The sequence below is a fragment of the Bactrocera latifrons genome, unplaced genomic scaffold (assembly GCF_001853355.1).
Source record: "Bactrocera latifrons isolate USDA-ARS-PBARC rearing strain unplaced genomic scaffold, ASM185335v1 scaffold_1, whole genome shotgun sequence".
NCBI classification, from domain to species: domain Eukaryota; kingdom Metazoa; phylum Arthropoda; class Insecta; order Diptera; family Tephritidae; genus Bactrocera; species Bactrocera latifrons.
In genome coordinates this window covers 868,051-891,375 of record NW_017534407.1, presented here as the reverse complement: position 1 = coordinate 891,375, position 23,325 = coordinate 868,051, and the positions used below count along the sequence as shown (strand labels likewise).

General features: G+C 35.4%; 1 protein-coding gene across 1 annotated transcript; it reads left to right on the top strand.

The window, feature by feature from the left end:
* Positions 1-1,290: 1,290 nt before the first annotated feature.
* LOC108965422 (organic cation transporter protein-like) lies at positions 1,291-23,118 on the top strand. Its single transcript, XM_018927829.1, has 4 exons — positions 1,291-1,949; positions 19,350-19,798; positions 21,867-22,059; positions 22,166-23,118. The coding sequence occupies exons 1-4, from the start codon at positions 1,522-1,524 to the stop codon at positions 23,100-23,102; spliced, it is 2,007 nt and encodes a 668-aa protein (XP_018783374.1). The 5' UTR covers positions 1,291-1,521; the 3' UTR covers positions 23,103-23,118.
* Positions 23,119-23,325: the final 207 nt, after the last annotated feature.

Sequence of the window (23,325 nt, the reverse complement as noted above, 5' to 3'; positions counted from 1 at the left end):
CGCGCCATGATAATTGACTATTTCATGGCTGAAATAAAAGCTCGTTATCTCGGCGACATTTCATTCTGCGAGTTTCAACAAGACGCCACCACTTCCCACACATCGCATCAATGGATTTATTGGCAGAACACTTCGATGAGCAGATAATTTCACGTTTTCTGTCGATCGATTGGCCATCAATATCATGCGATATCATACCATTAGATTTTTTCCTGTTGTGATCTGTAAAGTCTGAAGTCTATGCAACAGTCCCGCTTCGCTTCAGGCCTTGGAGCAAAACATCACGCGTGTTATTCGTCAGTTACCAGTCGAAATGCTCGAACGAGACATGAAAAATTGAACTCAACGGATGGACCATCTACGATGTAGCCGCGACTAAATATTCTTCAAAGAATAAATTCCAAAAAATATTCTTTCGAATGATAATACACACTCCCCATTAAATTTGAGGTTTATGTGTTTTTTTTTTTAGAAATATATTATTTCACTCTATATATTATATTCTGCATACTTCCTTTTCTCACTTAAAGCCTGTTTGGACCCTTATACCATATATAGCAGCCATACAAACTGCCAAAGATATCATTTGCTTCTATGAAAAGAGGCAGTCTAGTTGAGCTTGGGCTCCGTACTAGTTCTAAAGTAGCTAAAACTAGTTAAATTGACTGCAGGATTCGTACATATCTTCACACATTCTTTTCCATATAATATTCAATACAAAACAGATCCCAATCTTTTGTTGTCTAAGCATAAATAGATAATTATACCCGCCAAGTTAGTAAAAGAACAAGACGCACTTGTTGCCTCTAATTAACTCAGTGTGCAAATAGTAGCATTATTTAAATCGTGAAGCGAGATATCTCATAGTAAATTAAAACCTGTTTACGAGTAGAATTGCATTGCTTTTTGCAAGTGCTCTGCTGAGTTCGTTTATGCGCCAGCTGACGGCAATGCTTTACTGAAGGCTCATAGCCCGCACATGCCAACGCATACATACATATACATATATCTCTTCCAATTAAATGGCAAGCGAAAAGTTCTTGAATTAGCCAAGTTTAATGTTGGTGGCTGCCACATAGCTCGGCATGAATCCGCTCACCGAACAACTCGGTTGCAATGTGTCTGGGATTACACTCCAGAGCAATGTTTAAGCCGAGACTCAAGCGCAGCTCAACAGCTGTAGCGAGTTAGTTCGCTGACTAACTCTCGGCGGCGGCGATATAATATGAATTATAAAACCGCTAAACCGCTAAGCGCCCACTTCAGTCATTTGTTTGTTGCGCGTTCGAGTTGAAGTGGTGTTCTCTAAAGAATAACGCAGATTGCGAATTTAACCAGCGTCTGCAGTAAGCGTTCAGTACCACATATCATTTCTATTGGTGAATGAAAATAAGTGCACATTAACTCCCACAAGTGAATAAATACAACGTCAGTAAAGCAATTATAACTTTACGCTCCAACACACCTTTGCATAGGCATACATATGTATGTATGTATGTACATATATACATGCATAATTAAATGAAAGTGAAAATGCCACAAGACACAATGGAACGCCAGAACCACCAAGTCATGAACGATAATATGAAAGATAAATACGGACGTCCCGTTAAGCCAGCTGCAACGTTCACAAATGCTGCATACACCAACGATGAGCATGGTGCCGAGACCATATTTCGGCGCAAAAGCGGTAATGCCAATGGTCTACAGTTGACGGAGAATGGCAATGTCAAGGAAGCAAGTGCGCCGATTCCACCGCCGATGGATTTCGATGACATATTGCCGTTGATTGGCGAATTTGGGAAATATCAAAAAATTCTATTCCTACTGATGATACCGTTCGCCACATTTGTGGCCTTCGTTTATTTTTCGCAAATTTTCATGACACTCGTACCGGAGCAACATTGGTGTCATGTGCCCGAACTGGAAGAGCTCAGTGTGGAGGAGAGGTAAGTTCAAAGATTACAATGCATTTTTTTTTTTGTTTTTTTTACTATGATTTGAAATGATTTCCGTATTAAATGGGGTATCGCATATTTTTTGAAATCGACACGAGTTCTTCGATTATCACAATCCAATATGTTGATCATTTCCGGCTAATAAACCCATTCTTCGGCAAATAGTATATTGCATATAAATAGTTGTGAAAACCATATTATAACATCAAATGCTAATAATTTAGAATGGTATGAGAACGTATTATAGTAACCGTGTTACTTGCTGTAGTTCAAACAAAGAACCAGGAAGGATTTTGAAGTGATCAGCTGTTTAATGCGTTTAGAGCAATAATCGGAAAACTTGAACAATGGCATACAGCATCAAGTTAGTTTCTTAAGAATTTTGGACAACAATGCCATTATGGTCTTATGTACAATATGTAGTTTAGAGCGACAATACTCAGGTTGCACTTGTTGTGGCTATCAAAAGCTCAATAAAAAAATTAATAATAATACATATGTATGTACATATGTGAGTAGGCATCATGCGGAAATTGATTATGATTCTAGCATGTACTATAAACAGCTACAAAAACAGCTGGTTGTGCTCGTCTTCCTCGCTCTATATTTATCAAAGAGCGTTAAACTGCTTGTTGGTATCACAATTATGAAAAGTTCTCAAGTGAGTAAACGATTGGATCGATTAAACAAAAACCCAACTTAAAATTTTGTGAAGATTTCATATGAAATAAATATAATTTCCATACTTAACTTAATATTGATCGTTCAGTTTGTATGAAAGCTATATACTATAGTGGTTCGATCGAAGTATTTTCTTCACATATTATAGGATTGCGTTAGGTAATAACATTACAAGACCTTAACTTTGATCGTTCAGTTGGTATGGCTGCCACAAACATCTTCTCGGAAAGCAACTTTCAGACAGATATACAGACAGCTCCTTATGCTGGTCATTTATATACACATATGTACTATGTATATATTAGATTGTCAAAAAAGTCTTGCGGTATTTCTTGCGGTATTTTTATTGAATTTTCAATTGTTCATAAAATTTTTTTTGATGACTCATGCCCAGCTCTTGACCGATGCTACAGCTGCTACAATGCCGGTCTCCTTCGACCAATTCAGCGATTTTATCGCAATTTTCGACGACAGGCCTTCCGGAGCGTGGCGCATCTTCGACCACCTCTACACCAGAACGAAAACGTTGAAATCATCGTTGTGCGGTGGAAATGGAAACTATATCCGGTCCATAAACTGCACAAATTTTATTGGCGGCATGAGATAAATTTTTGCCTTTATCGTAGAAATACGGTAAAATATGCCGTATTTTCTCTTTAGTTTACTCCATGTTGGCGACGCTATAACTCACGAACGACTTAAAAGAAACGACAATCAATCAAACAGGTGTTAGCGCGTGAAATGAGCTTTCCAAAAAGGTATATCATGACCCGATGCGACGAATTAAACTAGAACTACGCGCTCTCAGCGCCAACTAACGAAAATACCACGGTGTTAAACTTCGTGTACATTTTATTACATATATACTATTCAGGGTACAAAATTTTAATAAAGCATGATCCATTTCGAGATTCCCTATCTTTTTAAAGAAAAGAACACAGAAACTTCAAATTTAATTTGGAATATTTATCATTTGAAAGAACGTTCTTTAAAATTTATTTTTTGTAAGATTATCTCTTTTAAATGTTAGCCGCGTCTGCGTCTAAGATGGTCCAAACGTTGAGTCCAATTTTTGATGACTCGTTCGAACATTTCAACTTTTAACTGGCGAACGATACGTGTAATGTTCCGCTCCAAACCCTGAAACGAAGCGAGGTCGTCCGACCGGCCCAAAACGTGAAATTATCTGCTCACCGAATTGTTCTCTCAATATTAATTAGTGCGATGTGTGAGACGTGGCGTGTAAAGTAATAAAGTTGAACGATTTGTAAAGGTTGTGTAGACGTAAATATTTCCATGATGAAATGTCAAAAAATACTGAACAAAAGTAACATGACATCTTAACACGACTCTCGCGTGGTCTGTCAAAAAAAGGCTATTGGAAAAAGTACCTCTATTGGACCATCAGTTACTATTCAGGGTATAAAATTTAAAAAATTAAATACTTAAACGTTTTCGTTTAGTAATTAATTTATATTTTGCTCCGACTCATTCTAAATAAGAAAATTATGACAGTCTCATTTTCCGCAGATGCAATTATCGTGACATGACGTAACTGGGGCAAATGTTATGTGCAAAAGTTATAAAGCAAAAATGTAAATAGAGGAAATAGTTCATAATACTGAAATAAAACAAAATTAGTGCTAATTGAAAACATTCCTCCTCAGAAACACAAACAATCTGTAACTTGAGCACATTATTAATGTAATGCATACACACCATTTGTGTAAATAAATACCATACTTTTGCATTTCCGATGCAAATCACCACAAATTAATCTTCTAAGTTTATAAGTATAGACAATGAGCATGATAATTGGAAACAGATTAGATTTATATGGCTCGAACGCTATTACCTTGGCTTATTATTTGTTGCACAAACTTTTTCTTCTCATCATTTCTTATAAGTTACTTGTTTAGCCTGCCACTCAAGATATTAATTAGCTTTAGTTCATTCAATCCACAAGAAGACCTTGTTTTGGACAATCGGACTGATGCCTGCATCGTGAACATTTCTGTTGAATAGCTTCATTGGACAACTTATCAGATACATCGACGGAATCATTTTTTGCAGCTTGCGTTGTCGTCTTTCATACCTTGCGACATATAAGTACCCGGAAATAGTAAATAACACGCAAAATATTTTAGTAATCATTAATATTTATTTTGTCGCCTTGAAAGTAATCCCCACCAGGTGTAATACACTTATGCCAACGATTTTTCTAGTCCTCGGAACACTTTTCATTTTTGTGGATGTCCTTCAGCTTCTTCATTGAATTTTTCTTTATCTCTTCGAGCTACAATTTCAGTTTGGGGAACAAGAAAATATCACACAGACCCAAATCTGATTGATCGATGGTATTCATAGCGTTTTTGGCTTTAAATTCGGTCATAATCGTGGCTCGATACGTTGGTGCATTACCATCGTGTAAAATCTATTAATTATTCTTCCACAAATCGTCGTTTTCGTTAGATCTTCTCACACAAACGCCTCCATACGGTCAAATAGGACTCTGTGTAGATTATCTGTAGATTGTCTGTATCTCCGGAACAAATTCATGATGCAATAAACCATGAATATCGAAAATCACAATGAGCCTCAACTTGATTTTTAGCGACTTCGGAGTGTTTTTTTTTTTTTTGTTTTTTTTGGTTTCGACTCGTGTTTTCCCTCCATTCCGATGATTGCTGACTTGCTTGCATGTTAAACTCATAAACTCATGTCTACTCTACAGTTATAATGCTCTCAACAATGTCCAAAGAGACCTGTTTACAGTATTCTTTTTGAAAAAAAAAAATCACCTTTATCAGGACCAGTCGAACAAGCACGCGTTCCATTCCCAAAATATCCACTAAAATATTCAAATGGACTCGTGAGGGATGCCTTGCCTGACGATTTTGAAGCACTATATCCCTCAACTAGCTAGCTATCCACAAGACGTACAGAAATTTCAAATTCAGAAGAAGGGTTTTTATACTTCTAATCACAGTGTCGATCGCTTGAAGAACCAAGTTTCTTTCATTGATTAACTGAAAGATTTTAAACCATATGGAGACCATCAAAATGTACTCAAATTTGTCCATCAACGTTTCGACGAGTTGCTGCTAAATTTTTTAACTTCTTTCAAAGCTTTTATCAATTCGGAAAGAATTTTCGCAAATGGTTTGACGGCATCAATTCTGGCAGACTTGTTATAGAAAGTCAATGAAGGGAATTGGGTATTTTGGATTTCTGAATTTCCCAATGTGGTACTGCTACTGAAAAACTGAAAATGTTGGAACATTGTGGAAGAACACCAAAAGAAATTATTGCTCCAGCCAAATTCAGCTTGCGGGTACCACAAGGCGAAAGAACTGAATACTACTCATTTTTATACCCGAAACTCGCAATTAGTAAATAAACGTAACTTCTATTCCATGAGGGCGAAGTCGCTAGCAAAGCTAGTTACATATATAAAATGTTGCATATGTAATATTTTCTATTCTTCAAACATGTATATGTGGGTATACATTTTTTTGTACTTAATTACTGTGTCATTACATGTAATCATATGCAAATATAAGTGGTATATAATTATGTTTGCCCACATATTCTTCTATACATTAATCTACGGCTCAGTAATCACAGAACAGAAAATAATTAAAAATTCACTCAGACCAAGCTAGGGCATAAATGAATGAATGAGTTCGAAATTTTGCAAAAAAAAGTATATTAGGTTGTTTTCAATTTATGTAAGTTTCAAGTTTGTAAGTTTAAAGTTTGTAAGTTTAGAGTTTAAGGCTAACGAAGTTACAAAGGCGTGTAAATTCCGCATGATATACGAACTGCTATTGATAGTGTTATATGCTGAACAGGGTATATTAAATGCATCAAGGCTGTTCTAACTAGCAGAAGGGAACATCGGAAACCCTATAAAATATACATATACCATACATAACATATGCCATATATGTACATAAATAATCAGCGTGACGGGCTAAGTTGATTCAGACATGGCTGTCTGTCTGAATGTATAGAAACTAGTTCCTCAGTTTTTGAAATATCGATCTTATATTTTGCACATGTTTTTTTCTGTCCAAGAATAGTGTTTTATTCTACATATAACTTTTGGCTCAAATCATAGATTCTCTATTAAGAAAAAGTAAATGTAACTATTGACAAAGCAACTACACTCTTCCATATCAAGGTCAATTGAAAAGTCTCCACCCTGAAAGGTAGATAGCACTAATAGAACCCTCACATTCTAAAGTCGCGTCTATAAATTTAACAACTGTCAGATCATTAGTTGGTGAATTATATCGAGTGAAGCAACTTTTGCTATTGTAAAAAATGGAAAAAAAAGATTTCGCGTGTTGATAGAATATTTGCAAAAATAATAATATTTGAAAGATGTCAACTGGACGTGTACATCATAACATCCAAAAATATTTAGGTAAGAGAGAGTTTTGTACAAAGTGAACTCAGATCATGTAGGAATTTAAAAGTCGAACAGACTTAATATTTAAGCGGCTACACGTAAAAGTTTATCTTAATCCAACATCGAGGTYGCAAACTTTTTTATCGATATGAACTCTCCAAAAAAATTACGCTGTTATYCCTAAAGTAACTTAATCTTATAATCACTACTAATGGATCAATAATTCATAAATTAATGATTTTAAATAATTGAAAGTTCATTAAATTTTAATATCACCCCAACAAAATACTTTATGAGCTCACTTTTGACTAAAAACAACGACAAGTTCATATTCGCTGCAGTGTTTGGAGATGTTCAAGCGTAATATATCCAAGTTTCTGCGTCGATGTATGACAAAGGATGAAACATGGATCTAACATTTCACTCCGAACTCCAATCCACAGTCGTTCTTGTCCACATAATAATAATAATCTATATATATACATATATGAAAGAAAGTCGTGTTAGTTATACCGTTTGTAACTCAAGAACGGTTGAACCGATTTGGCTGAAAATTGGTGGGGAGGTAGCTTAGAACTTTTTTGTTCAAAATTCATGTTAGAAGCATTTGAAAATTTTTCTAATTCAAAAATAGAAAGAAATAAGTAAAGATTTTCAGATCTATATATGCTTGGTGCTTTGCTTTATTAATTCACGAAATGATTTTTGATTCATGTTTTGGTAAATTAACACAAGTTGCTTCACCCAAATGCTATTATCACCTTCACTTATAGTTATAATATTAATAATAGAAATCATATAGATGGTATTAGTAGTACTATCTATGTATCAGTCCCAGTGATACGTGGACGGGTCCTCTAGTAATATATTCATTTTATATACTAGCTTGAAAAAGGAAGGACCAACATAGTAGTATTGGACCGTTTGAAGGACGAAAACGGGAAAACGGCCATATTTGAAAAAAAAAAGAAAACGCTGCATCACCAAGACAGGTGTCTCAACCCAGTGAAAACGATAAACGGAAAGGATAAATCATACTATATAAGTGGTATCGAAAAGTTGTTAAGTCGTAGGAAAAGTATCGATTAAATCTAAATAAATCATAAAACCATTCATGCATGAAAATGAATCATTCAAACGTCATTCATATAAAGAATAAAATACAGAAGAAATTCACCATAATCGTTGTCGTCATTAAATACATTGCGTGAAAAAAAACTGATAAAGACATGAACATTTTATGTTTCTTATGAAATATCGAAATCTTAAAATAATTTATTTTCAAGATAGCAGTATTTCTTAGGCTCGTTCTTCTAACGCTAATAACAGAAAAGTATACGTCTTCATTCGCCCAATTATTATTTTAAAGATTTACATAAATTACGTTTTTTTTTTTTTTGGTAGCATTTGGAACTAAGCCAGTGTGGATACGTTGGAATGCTTTAAAAGTCAAGCCACCGTTGCCATTAAGACTACCAATACGAAATACAGCAGAAGTGAAAATTGGTTTGGTCAATGCCACGCAGTGGTATCGGCGCCGGTGTTAACTATACTATATACTTACATGCATATGAATATATCGCGATCAGCCGGGTGTTGTACACGAATGTACGATTGTACAGTAAAGTTGCCTTAAGAAAATTAACTATATATATCACGGAAATTCGACTAATCGTTGAAGACAGTTCAAATAATTTTAAGTGTGCCACTTGCACTTGCACAGGTGGCAGTTACACCTTTTTATACTTGAATGAAAAAAATGATAATTCTGAAATATAACTGCGTTGACGCGGTTCACTGCATAAGTACCTACATATGTATAAAGGCATGTATTTGTAAAATAACAAAATAAATGTACATTCGTACAACTAAATTTGTTGTAACATTATAATAGCCGATTGCAATTTCATTTAATGTCTGCTGCATTGGACTTTTGTTCATTGTGAAGTGCTGCAACCGGCCTCTTAACTCATAGAAACTACAACTGCGCTATTATAATGCAAAAGTACTCCAAGCACGTTTCGTAACAACATTTCAATAGCTAAAAATTCGTCACCTTCGTATTGAGAGTGTAACAATTTTGTTCATCTAACATATCATTTTGGCCGTTGGCTCCCCCGCGGAACTGTAAAATATCAATCGTTTGTTAGTTACAAACATGCCACAAATGGTACCACCATAGAATAACTGATATACATATTTATATGACTATACCAGAGTGACTTCTCGGCACAAAAGAATATTACATAACATATAGACATATTTATTAATCTTAGTACATATCTTTCTAAGAACAGTCACATTGTCGGTGTTTGTGCGACCTCTTCTCGCCCCTTCAAAAAGGCCTGGTGCCACCGAAACACACCACTTCTTGCTAAAGCAACATCTGGGTAAACTTGCTTGGTCATATCAAACGTCTCTGTCGCAGATTTACTGAGTTTCAAAAATAATTTAATCGCGTACCTCTGCTCCAACGAACGCTGCAGTTTCGGCTTGCACCAATCACAGAAACACGACGCGCGAAAATGTTTGGAATGTTTGGAATGCAGGGAAAATACGAAACTTATTTTGCAAACCTCCACCATTTTGTAAAAAAATTTTTTTTAAAAAACCTTTCGTAGTGCGATAACTACCCTTCACGCCTTTCGCATAAATTTTCATTTTAGGTCACGGAAAGGATTTGCACACCAGGACAAGCCATTGTTCCATCACTTTCTACTTCGCCGACCTGCACTTTTTTTAATTTAATTTTTTTTTTATATTATTTATGTTTTGTATTCTTAGAATATCAATAAAAAGCCTGTAAAAAATGGATGTCAAAATAATTTTTGATTTTTTTGTATCGCGTCAAAAAAAAAAAAATCTAAAATTCGGGGTTCTAAACCAGAATATCCACTTAAGATTATCTTTTTCAAATGTTGATCGTGGCTACATCTCAAATGCTCCATCCCAGAGTCCAGCATATATATTTGAAGTTTTCATTTATTTCAAAGCCTTCTTAATAATTTTCCATTTATGGTTTTCTAGAAATTTTTGAACAATGTTCACAAAACATTTTTTCTAGGCGCGTTTTTCCTAATCATTCAGTTTTTTTTTTCAAAGCTCTTAACCTTTAGCTGCTGCCGTATTTGCGGACCTACCAATATTCCTTGTGTAATTTTGCCTCACTGAGTTTGGCAAATTTCTCTTTCAGATATACAAATCCACTGCCATCGCCAGGCATAGCTTTTATAAAATTCTCTATCAGACCGAGCGTGCAATGATCGTTAAAACACTTTCATGACATGTTTTCGATGTAACAATCGTATGATTATGTAAGTTAGTCGAATACAATAATTATGCAGTCGTTTAAATGATGTTATTTGAAAAAGAAACTTATATGAGTACTTGTTGTCACAAAAAACCTGGTCGTAATTTTAACAAAATTATTATATGTATATTTTTAACGACAAACAATGTTTAGCAGTGTAATTTGTCAAAACAGTTACAATTGCTGATAGGCATTTAAATGTGCAAAGCATATATCATTTTTCTAAATTCCAAGTTGATGATGAGTGCCAAGTTGCTCAAGTTCATTTATACACGTTTGCTCTATATATTCCTAGCGCTCGATGCTAATATGTTCTTTAATTCAATTTAGATATGTCCGTTAGGGTTGATATGTCCCAAGTTGATTTTATTTACCACAAACACCTGAAGTGTTAAGTTTTGCTCTAAAAAAAGGATCCAAAGTAAGTAAGCTATTTACTTTCAATTTAAATCATTTTTCCATAGATAGATTGAGACAATTTTTTTTACTTTGAAAAAAATATATTTTAATGCGAAATTCTCGGCTCTCCAAATGTGGTCTGCATGTTTTTTTTTCATGAAAGCATTTCTTTAAAAGTTATATGGCGTTTAAGAAATGCATCAAAATATCTGAGCATTCATACAAGTGACTTGTGCATTCGGTGTTGTTCATACGTCATGGTGTACTGTATGTGTACTATATGAATACAGTACATTTGATGCATAATTTTATCTGCGTATAACTTTTAAAGGCATGCTTTCATGAAAAAAAATTATTGAGACTTTTTTATAGAGCGGAAATGTTTTTTGTTAAAATATCATATTTTCAAAGGTATAAATTCATTGACTTTGGAGATAAAAAAAATTTACAATAGGCAAAAACAAACTCATATAAAATACATATATTGGAAAATAAAATGATTTAGGCACAAATTGAAATTCAAACAAAAAGTTTGTTTGCATTGGATCATTTCTTTTAGGGCAAAAACAGAAACTTTAGAGGGCGTTTACAAAATATCAGTCATGTTGAGAAGTAACCGTCACCCTAATGAAAACGAATACCAGTATATGTTCACGCCGTTTAGTAATCTATTTTTGTAAACTACCCATTTCATTATTGTTTTCTGTATTTGTCAAATGTAGGTTTGAACGTATATATAATATGTACATTTACTAACAGTATAAATCACGGCAAAGCTATAAGAACATAAGCGGGCAACTAACTGGCAAGTGTTCAAGTCGACAATTGCCTTCAAGTATATAAACACTTTGCCTGAATATTTTATGTCTTTTAGTAAGCAGTTCACTTCTACATCTACATATTTTAATTTTAGAATTAAGAGTTATTTTAATACGCTTGCCATATCATGCTGCATTCCACTGTCAACGACGGTTAAATTTCATTTACGGTGTAGACAGAGTTTGATTTCTAAAAATCTCATTTCAATGAATTTTGAACTTTCCGTAACTGAGTGGAATTCACATTCCCCAAACGCTTCAGAGATTGTGGTTACTTAAAGTTGTCATTTATTCAAGGCTTCTCTAACAAGTTTAGAATGGTGGGAACTACGTTGGGGAAAGCTTAGCGCGAATAAGCGCTTCGACGTTTTCTTGCATTGAGTTGAGATGTGAACAGTCCAAATTATCTGATGAGTCATCCCCACGGCACGGCATCTAATACTTTAACAGAATATACGAACCATATAATACATGTGTATACTGTACGTTGGTATTTAGTTCGAGATGTGGTGTGTGATTTGTGGAATTTCTCACATATGGTTTTAGCATTAGTTGAATCATGCTTTTGCTCGTGCTAGAACTCAAACAAACGAACGTTTTGAATAGCGTATCGGTGCGAGGTATTCAGCACTCGTATTTTCCAAATGAAATGATGCTTAATTTAGGGAAAACAAGAAAAACCCTTAACTTTGGTTGCATCGAAACAAGAATACCCTTTACAAATAACAAAGTTTTCATACAAGTACTTGATTTTGATCAGTCGGTCTGTAAAGAAGCTATATGCTAGGGTTGTCCGATAGCGCCAATATCCATACATTTCATGGGTAGAAAAGGACGTGTGCAAAATTTCGGATTGATATACAGACTGACAGACCGATAGATGGACGTGACAACCTGAAATAAGTTGTATATATACTATATAGGTTCGCAGTGGTTTCAATCTGGATATTACAAACTTCATACCAGTTTAAAAATAAATATATCCATCAATATTGAGGCCATATAAGCCGCTGAAGGTAGGAACTGATAAATAATGCCTGAACAAAGGTATGGGTAAGGTGTCTCACACATCTATTATATATGGCGTATAGTTAGGGTGTATAGAGTGAGGGCCCTCTGATGCATCAATTTATTGATATTATATTTTATTTATCTTAAAAGTTGTTTAATTTTACCGCATGAGTGTTTTTTGTTGAGCTCGAGTATATATGTGTATGACAACACGACTCGAGTAAAGAAGAAACATTAATGCTGATAACGAAAAATTTTATTTTTCAATTGATGAAAAAAAAAATGCAGGACACAGCTCAGAATTCTCAGCCCTCATCTTCCCACCTATTAGCAATACTCCGTATATCATATACACAGTATACCGTCACAGCAAGACCTGGTTAGATTTTACAAGTATACATATTTATATATATAAAAATTACGATTCACGTTTATTGTCCGGGGTAAACTCCTAAACTAATGACCCGAATTGAGTAAAATTTAGTACAGTGTGACCAGTTTAATCCCACTTCAAAGATAGGCTAGTAAACTAATACTTAAAAGAGAGGATCAGTTATATTAAACTTGTATATTCACACATCTCAACAGAAGAATGTATTAAACATTAAAAAAATATACAATTATCATAACTTTGAGTGAAATGTTAAATGCCGAAAAGAAATATCAAAGCTCAGAGATCACTCGGAGCATTGCACCGAACAATGCGAGATTTAAATGGCAACGATTATCTCTTCGGCTGAAATATTTATGAAGCACTCATTACATTGACTGGGAAGTTTAAGGAAGAAATATTGCTTTAGCAGCAGAGCAATCTTCAGCAGGCTTAAATTTTGTCCTTTCCCAAACATTTTCCATGTCTATAAATAAGTTCCAAAGTAAAAAATATCCATTTTCGCCAAGATCGTTCTTCCACTGATAAGCATTATTAAAAATATTTCCAAAACTCAACTCCAAATAAAACCCCTTACATTGTACTTTCTTTCGTCTTTATTCGTAATACAATTTAGTCTGTGACGAGTATACTCGTATTCTACTTTTAGTCATTAAAATTTCATACACATACTATGGAAGAACTCTCAGTAGAGTTAGAAAAGCATCCTAAGTAAATAACACGCCCCTGAACTGAAACATCCGACTTTCTTTCTACTGGTTCCATACTCTATCTATAAAATAGTGAGCAATTTCTTGAATGAAAATGTTGTTGTTACAGCAACTTAAGTAAGCTTACAGTAAACGCTTGCCAAATTATAGAAATTCCAGTATTTTATGCAAATTTAATGACTATCTCTATGCGCACCTGAACAAATGTGGATGCTCATAATAGTTCATGCATTTCACATGTCTGTTACCAAGGTTGTTGACAATTTCAGTTGTCACAATGCCGTTAGAAAGTATTTACATTTTCCGTTGCTTTATTAATGAGCATGTTTAATATAGTAATAACTAATTATGTGTTAATAAAGCACGTTACTACAAAGAGAATTAGCAGCACATAGTACAATCGTTTACATTATTTGGCTGATCGCACGTCAGCAAACTTTTTTTTGGTAAGAACAACAAGGTTCTTTATTGTATAATATCAAGGCAATTGACTTTTATTCGAAATTTAGCGTACCAAATAAGCCATAATTGGCTGGCAACCAAAAACCACACAAATGTCAACAACAAATATACATAACTGAAGCACTTGCAGCAAGCCACAACTACAATAAATAGCATTGAAGGTCTATCCGCTTGTCAAGTTAATGGTTAACGTTAAACACATTACAAAAACTTATCGACATTAAATCTCGCTTAAATAAACGTGGTCGTAAAGTCTCACAGCAGCATTTTTATAAATAAGCGTAGCTGTTGCACAGCACATTTGTAGTGGTGTGTGTTCCGTTACCGGTTGTTTGTAATAGCACAACCTCATTATCGCACTTGCTGCGCACCAATCAAGATCAAGAAAACATAAATGCGGATTGGATAAATTCTAGTTGTAATTTGAAAAAAAAAAAAATTAAAAATAGTTTCAGGAAAAAGATCTGAGGAATATTTTTCGCTGCCTCCTGTACAGTTCTGGTCTTCATTTTCAACGATTTCGTATATGCTAGGTATGGTAGGTTCACATATACAAGTTAAAGAATATAGTAGTGATTTCTATAGCGCATGTTATGAGACTGTTTTGAAACCCCCTTTAGAAATATTTTAACACATTCTGACCTTTCGACATTGTGAAAAGTACCCGGAAATTGTAATTTAATTTTACCGGGTAAAGGACATTTCAAAAAATGGATTTTGTGAGGACTGTCCCTAATTACTATGACAAATATGAGCGCGATGTGTCAATCAGTTCGTTTTCAGCAGCTGCTTAAGTCGGTACTCAGTAGTGCGTTGCGATTTTTACAATGGATAAAAATAACAAACAAAAAAATTTTCAAAAATTTTGTATTTTTAAAAAAATGATCAGACATCGTAAATGTTGTTTGAAAAGTCATGCTGTGACTTCATGTCGATCGCTTGCTGATTGAAAGCGATCTATAATTCCGCGCGTATGTCATTGCATCCTGGGAATACGCGGTCATGTGCTTTGTGCGTTGATGGCAAAAAGAACGCCGACCGATATTAGCGCGACCTCTTCGTGGCTTCGTAAGAAATTTCAATCTGCAATTGATCTCTTTGTGTAAAACACAGATAAAGTTTTCACTGAATAATTTTCAATAATTTTTCTTTTGAATAGTAGGAATAAAAAAGCAAGCGACCAAAACTGAATGGTTCAAATAATTTACAAATTAAAATATTGAAAAACAAAACCAACAAAAATTAAAAAAAAAAAAATTATGGAAAAAGATAAATTTTTGGAATTGTCCAATTTTCAGATTTTACCTCACAAGAAGCAAAAGGTACTTTTATTTCTAAACCTTTCCCTATTCACCACGAACAACCTTTGAAAATGTCACCAAGATTGGTGCAGCCGTTCTCTTAGCATTACTAACAAACAGACATTCATTCGTTTGTATGAGAAAAAGAAAATCGTTGATTTTAGGGGTTTCCCCGGCAACTATTCGAAATTTTCTTGCCGTAAAAACCAGCCTTGAACTTCAACGAACATTAAGAAAAATTAATTGGCTAAATTGGTCCAGGCGTTGTTGAGTTATGCGCTTAGCAACACATTTTGCGATTAATTTTTATATATGTACATTAGGGTGATTCAAAAAAAAATTATTTTTTTTCGTTTGGTACTCTGAAAAATAGACTCCTAGATACCTCTCCAAAATCCTATAAGTTTCATTCATCATCATTTTAAGAAATAAAAAATTTTCCCAAAAATAATCAAATTTCAACCGTTATCTTTTAAACGATTCGGTTTGCGAAAAAATTTTGTATGAAACCTTTTTTGTAGAGCATTCAATTTCCTACAAAATCTAAACAACAAAATATTTTTTGATGTGGTAGGAAGCGAGATATAAATTTTTCTATCTCATAATAAGTAAAAAATAGAAAACTGTAAGTAGGAGGACCATCCCGTTACAATTAAGAACTCATTGGAGAGGCTCCTTAGAGGTGTCTAGAAACCTATTTTTCAGAGTACCGAATGAAAAAAAAGTTTTCTTTAGTATCACCCTAATGTACATATCGTCTAAAATGCAAAATAACGTATCATCAAAAAATTCGAAATTGAGTATCCTATTGATTACGATTCACTATTTCAAATTCTATACATAATATTACATCTATCCAACATTTTCAGATTCTGCGCTTATATATGAACCAGTTTTAACCAATATTCAAATTTTTTTTTCACTCTTGTTCCATTTTATTTCGTGTTTCATTCACGTCACTGTAAATTTTCGAAAATGTTGTTACGTTATTTTGCATTTTAGGTGACGATATGTATGTATAACATAAGCCGATATTAGATCAAAATGTAAAAACTGCCAATATCATAAAGACAAGAGCGCATTCAATATTTGCGTGAATAAGTTCGTAATCTGGACACTTAAAACCATCAAAATTTGCTAATATATCTAGCGCAACAAAAACATATATTTTTTGTGCAGCTGTGTTATAATCGATTTCACTCGAACTCAGCAGTTTCTGCCACACATCTAGTTCCTATAAAATACTACATTCAGTACGAGCACCTTCTCACGCTAACCGCCCTCTCTATTAATATTTGGCCAACAGCTGTTCACCGATAGTCAAAATTAGAGCACGTATACATAGATGCATAATTATACCCTGAACACTGTATGTATATTAATTTTGTCAAGAAGTTGGTAATAACCAGAAGGAAACTTCGGATACCCTATAAAATACATATATAAACAATGAGCGTGACGAAATTTAGCCGACTTCCCTCTGACTGCCCGTATGCCTGTGTATAAGCGAGCTAGTACCTCAGTTTTTAAGAAATCGATCTGAAATTTTGTAATCGGCCTTATCTCGCCAAGAACTAGGTCATTTGAAGAAATATCGGACGACCAATATCAGACTACTATATCATATAGTTCCCATATTAACTGATCTAACAAAATCAGGTTCTTATATGGGATTTTTTTTAATTGACGAGATATCTTCCAAAAACTTGGCCCGAATTATTAGGTTGTCAAAAAAGTCTTGCGGTATTTTCGCTAATTGGCGCTGAGAGCGCGTAGTCCTAGTTTTATTCGTCGCATCGGGTCATGCTATACCTTTTTGGAAGGCTCATTTCATGCGCTAACACGTGTTTGATTGATTGTCGTTTCTTTTAAGTCRTTCGTGAGTTATAGCGTCGCAAACATGGAGCAAAATAAAGAGAAAATACGGCATATTTTGCAGTACTTCTACGATAAAGGCAAAAATGGATCTCAAGCCGCCAATAAAATTTGTTTATGGACCCGATACAATTTCCATTTCCACCGCACGATGATGGTTTCAACGTTCCGTTCTGGTGTAGAGGTGGTCGAAGATGCGCCACGCTCCGGAAGGCCTGTCGTCGAAAATTGCGATAAAATCTCTGAATCGGTCGAAAGAGACCGGCATAGTAGCAGCCGTAGCATCGGTCAAGAGCTGGTCATGATTCATCAAACCGTTATAAACCATTTGAAGAAGCTTGGAGTGACTAAGAAGTTCGATGTGTGGGTGCCACACGAATTGACGCAAAAAAACATCTTTGATCGTATCGACCAATGCGAATCGCTTCTGACCCCGCAACAAAATCGACCCGTTTTTGAAGCGTATGGTGACTGGCGATGAAAAGTGGGTCACTTACGATAACGAAAGGTGCAAACGGTCGTGGTCGAAAAGCGGTGCAGCGGTCCAGACGGTGGCCAAGCCTGGATTGACGGCCAGGAAGGTCCTTCTGTGTGTTTGGTGGGATTGGTAGGGAATAATCCACTATAAGCTGCTCCCCTATGGCCAAACGCTCAATTCGGACCTATACTGCCAACAACTGAAACGCTTGATGGCAGCACTCATGCAGAAGAGGCCATCTTTGATCAACAGAGGCCAAATTGTCTTCCATCAGGACAACGCCAGGCCACACACATCTTTAGTGACGCGCCAGAAGCTCCGGGAGCTCGGATGGGAGGTTCTTTTGCATCCACCGTATAGTCCGGATCTCRCACCAAGTGATTACCACCTGTTTCTGTCCATGGCGAACGCGCTTGGTAGTTTGAAGTTTGCCACAAGAGAGTCCTATGAAAATTGGCTCTCCGAGGGTTTTGCCAATAGGAAAGCGAGCTTTTTTGAGAGGGGCATTATAAAGTTAGCATCTCGTTGCGAACGCGTCATCGAACAAAACGGCGCATATTTGACTTGAATCGCATTATTGTAACCAATTTTATGAACAATTGAAAATTCAATAAAAGTACCGCAAGACTTTTTAGAAGGGCAATGACATAATTTTCCGAATAATATGTTCAGATCGGAGCATTTTAGCATGTGGTTATCATACAAACTGATCGGACATTCAGTTCTTGCGTGGGAATTTTTTTTTCGAGATATCTTGACAAAAATTGGAATGATTTATTTCCCGGTACACTCGCCGAAGAAATTGTTCAGATCGGACCACTACAGAATGTAGCTTATATACAAACTGGACGATCAAAACCAAGTCCTTGTATGGAATTTTTTTTTTTTTTTTTGTGAGGGATATTATAACTTCGGTGCAATTTTTTCTGATTTGTATATTTAATTCAGTTATAATGCCTAAGGCACCAGATTTTCTTAAATATTGTATGTATGTATGTATGTTTCGTCTATATTATTGTTGTACTGTTAATATAATACTTTAGCCATTCGCGGATAAAACAGCATTAGGTGCAAACTCCCAAAGTTCGGCAACCGCAGTTGAATATTGGCATGAACTAATTAGAATGCAAGCGTTAGCCACTTGTGCGCCGCAGCACCTGCTTGGCGATTGTACTTAGATTTTGGCAAATTGACATAGACAAGCAAATTTTTTTTCCTAAATCACGACAAAACTATTTCCTCTCGCTTAATCAAGGTCGAGTGCTCATTCTCAGCCCATTGTTCAGACACAAACGCTCGTATGCAGAGACCGGTCCAACCTAAAAGCGTTACTGCCGTTCAGCATAATTTTTGGCACATATGTATGTGTGTATGTATGCATAATTGCGTGTTCTTATTAAAAATTTTGGTGTACACGCATGCTTATAATCTGCGCTGTATCGTGAGCACTGTTTAATTAGTTTCTTTTTTGCATATAATTGTTAAGTGTTTTTTAATCTCTTACTTATCCATTCATTCATTATTAATTTTTTGCACAGATTGGCGTTGTCAATACCGCGTATGAGCGGCATTCGGGAGTACGACAATTGCAAGATGTATGATGTGAATTATACGGAAGTTTTAGCGAAGGGCATGCGCAAGGCTGACCCGACTTGGCCGGTAGTAGCTTGCCGCCAAGGCTGGTCATACAACTTCACCGATTATCCATACTCCACAGTGGCAACCGAACAGAATTGGGTTTGTGAGCATGATGCGCTGCCCACTTATGCTCAATCGATATTCTTTCTCGGCGCTATTGTCGGCGGTTTACTGTTCGGTTGGATCGCCGATAAATTTGGTCGTATACCTGCTTTAGTCGGCTGCAATTTGATTGGTTTTGCGGCCGGTGTCGGTACTTCGTTTACGAGAAATTTCTGGCAATTCGCCTTGATGCGCTTCTTCGTTGGATTCGCATTCGATAATTGCTTTACAATGATGTACATTCTCGGTAAGTATGCAATTTTAATTCAGTCATACTTGTAAGTGTAAAGTTTGATACACACGAACTACTGATAGCTGGTCAGGTTTGCTCTGTTTCTGTTACTGACTACAATTAATAATGTAACTATACATTAGAACGGATTGAAAATATGTTTCGTGTTCGAGCCAACGATTTGTAAAATGAAGTCTATGTTTCATAAATAAAAATATCTTCGTCAGTTTTTGAGAGTTCCGAATAAAATTTTATACGTAGACACATTTTGATATTCTATTGATCATTTGCCGGTGCAACAGAAGTTGGTACTCGATTTCGCCCATGTTCCTACCATACCTTGAATATCTTCAATAGTTTATCAGATTATATATTATATTACATTAAACCTTTTAGATGTCATAATCACACATAATTTTAATAGTTGCAAATTAGTATCTTAATTTCTTCGCGATTTATCGCGGATGGTCAGACATCTAGACTCCAGTTCTCCTTATTTTGATCATTTTGTGTATGCATGTACTTATAGTTTTATATATAGCTCGATTTTATAATAAATTAGGCGACGTAATAGTATTTTTTTTTTTAAATTATGTGGAGGTCTACGGTGAATCCCAAAGTGTATAAATATTCCATGAAAACCCGCTTTTTAAAATGTATTAACCGTAAATGTATTCTTGTATACTATATATAATATCTTCATTTGCCGCTCAATATCCAATCAATGTAAAATTAATTAATCATGTATGGCAAAATGTACATTACGAGTGGATACTGGCTATCTAGTGCACACGAATGAGTCACCAATCGCCATATCGTGTTTATTATGGATTGATATCAACCATATACAGAAATATAAAAATTAGGCAACTACTCTTGAGTAATATTTTCGCGAGATTGAAAAAATTGGATATTTTATATATATATACATGAATATATAAGAAAATATATGTACATGGTATACTTTATTAAGTTATACACTCAACAGAATATAATAGTTTTATTCACATAACGGTTGTGATACAAGCAACCTAAAACTAATCGTTATAGATATAATATATAGATATAGTCATATATAAGGATGAGCGGGATGCCACAGTGACTGTATGTCCGTCTGTTGTTGTTGTTGTTAAGATGGTAAGGATTAGATAAGTTGCCATTGACGTCATCCAACGGTAGGCTTACGAAACGTGCTGTTTCGAGGGAGTCGGACCAAAGGTTGAAACGTATCACGTGTCAGATGTGTTAATGGCTCCACTGTGAAAGGCGGTCAGTGCTTGTCCTAAGTTAGTTGCATCCGAAGGCTGGTCGGCGTATTGTTTTATATCGTCCAAGTAGTTGAGGAATGACCTCTTGATGCTTCTAGAAAGCGGTTCCACTCCAAGCTGGGTACTGATGATTTCTGTGAGAGCGCCCAAGCGCCCGGAACTGTTTGGTGAGGTGTTCATTATGTTCTTTAACTAGAAGCGATTGCCTTGTATGTTGCCAACAACGTTTCTTTGTCCTTTCCCCATGTGCTTAAGGCTAGCGACTCTGGGATTTTGTGTGTGAGGTTTGTCGGTTTGTCCATCTGTTCGTCCGTCTGACCGTCCGTTCAAGCTGTAACTTGACTAAAAATTAAGATATCTGATGAAATTTCGTAAATAAGTTCTTTGGCACCATAAGAAGATTGGTATTGTAGGTGAACGTAATTGATCTACTGTCACGCCAACAAAACTCCATTAATCAAAAACATATACATAAGGTAAATAGATAAAGTCGATTGAGGATTATATAGTATAATTTTCGCTTTGATTGTAATCCATTTATCATTTCGTCGAAAAATTAAGTTAAAACCTTTTGCTACATTTTCTCATATTGCAAAAACTTGCAGATATTTAACCAGCTGTGTTCCGGATTTGCAAGAGTTTAAAATGAATAATTAATAGTTTTAAAAATTTTGTTTAATCAACTTAAGTGCCATAAAGACCCTTTAACATTATTAATATCAAATAATGATACCCGGAATTAATCATAAATAAAACTTAATATCTAAATATAAAATAAATAACATTAACACACATATGTACATATTTTTTTGCAGTTCTGGAGTATGTCGGCCCTAGATATCGGACGTTCGTCGCTAACATGTCGATTGCATTGTTTTTCACGGCCGCTGCTTGCATTTTACCTTGGATTGCATATTTTATTGCAGACTGGAAGCTGTTTGCTATCGTTACATCTGCCCCTTTGATTTTGGTCGTACTAACACCTTTCGTAATACCAGAATCGGCCAGGTAAACTATATAAACATATGTACATACACGTACTTATGTACATGTTTACATACATATGTATATAATTATGTTTTGGCTTTTTTATAATTGACCCATTTAATTGCAGATGGCTTGTATCGCAAGGGAAAGTGGAGAAAGCTGTGTCTATATTGAAAAGACTTGAGAAAGTTAATGGCAAGCACGTGCCCACGGAAACCTACCAAACCTTCAGCGCCAGTTGTTTGAAGTTGAAGCAAGAAGAAAACAAGAATAGCAGTTATTCAATTCTGGATCTTTTTAAAACACCCCGACTGCGACGTACCACACTGCTACTTATTGTCATTTGGATGGCAATTTCACTGGTGTTTGATGGTCATGTACGAAACGTGAGCTCGCTAGGAGTAAATGTGTTTTTCACCTTTACTGTGGCTTGCTTCACCGAGTTTCCAGCCGATTCCATACTAACAATTATACTAGACAAATGGGGACGACGTTGGTTGGCTTGCGGTTCTATGGTTGCCAGTGGTATTTTCAGTTTGTTCGCTACACTGGTGCCAACAGGCATTTACTTCGCCTCATTCGCCATTATGGGTCGCTTTTTTGTTAACATTTCATACAATATTGGCCTGCAATATGCAGCTGAGATTCTGCCCACTGTTGTACGCGCGCAAGGAGTTGCCTTCATTCACATCATGGGTTATGTGGCGAGCATAATCGCTCCGTTTGTTGTATACTTAGAGAAAGTTTCACCAGTTCTTCCGCTTGTGATTTTGGGTGTTCTAGGTATTATTGGGGGTCTGCTGGCTTTATTGCTGCCAGAAACCTTGAACCATGATCTACCACAAACACTAACAGATGGTGAAGAATTTGGACGAGGTCAGAGTATTTGGGATTTCCCATGCTTGACGAAAAGGCTGGAGGAACCTAGAAGCTTGGAAGAACGACAACAAAACTTTGTACGTTCTACGCAAACAGGCGCTTCGCTGCGATCTTCAACTCGTGGTGAACTGCGTTCAAGTATATTAAGAAGGTCCGTGAATTCGCGATACTCATCGAAACTTTAAATAAAAAAAAAAAACAAAATGTACTTATATAAATTAATTAAAAATAAGCATTAATTTATCATAAGTATATCTGAAGCAATGCTTCCTACATATTTATCAAGAAGTTAATTGAGTCCATAAACTTGTGATATTAGTAATAATTATATGCAAATGTATATACATACGAAAATACTATAATAACATAAGAATATAAACATTGGAAGAAAGGTATAAAAAAAAAAAC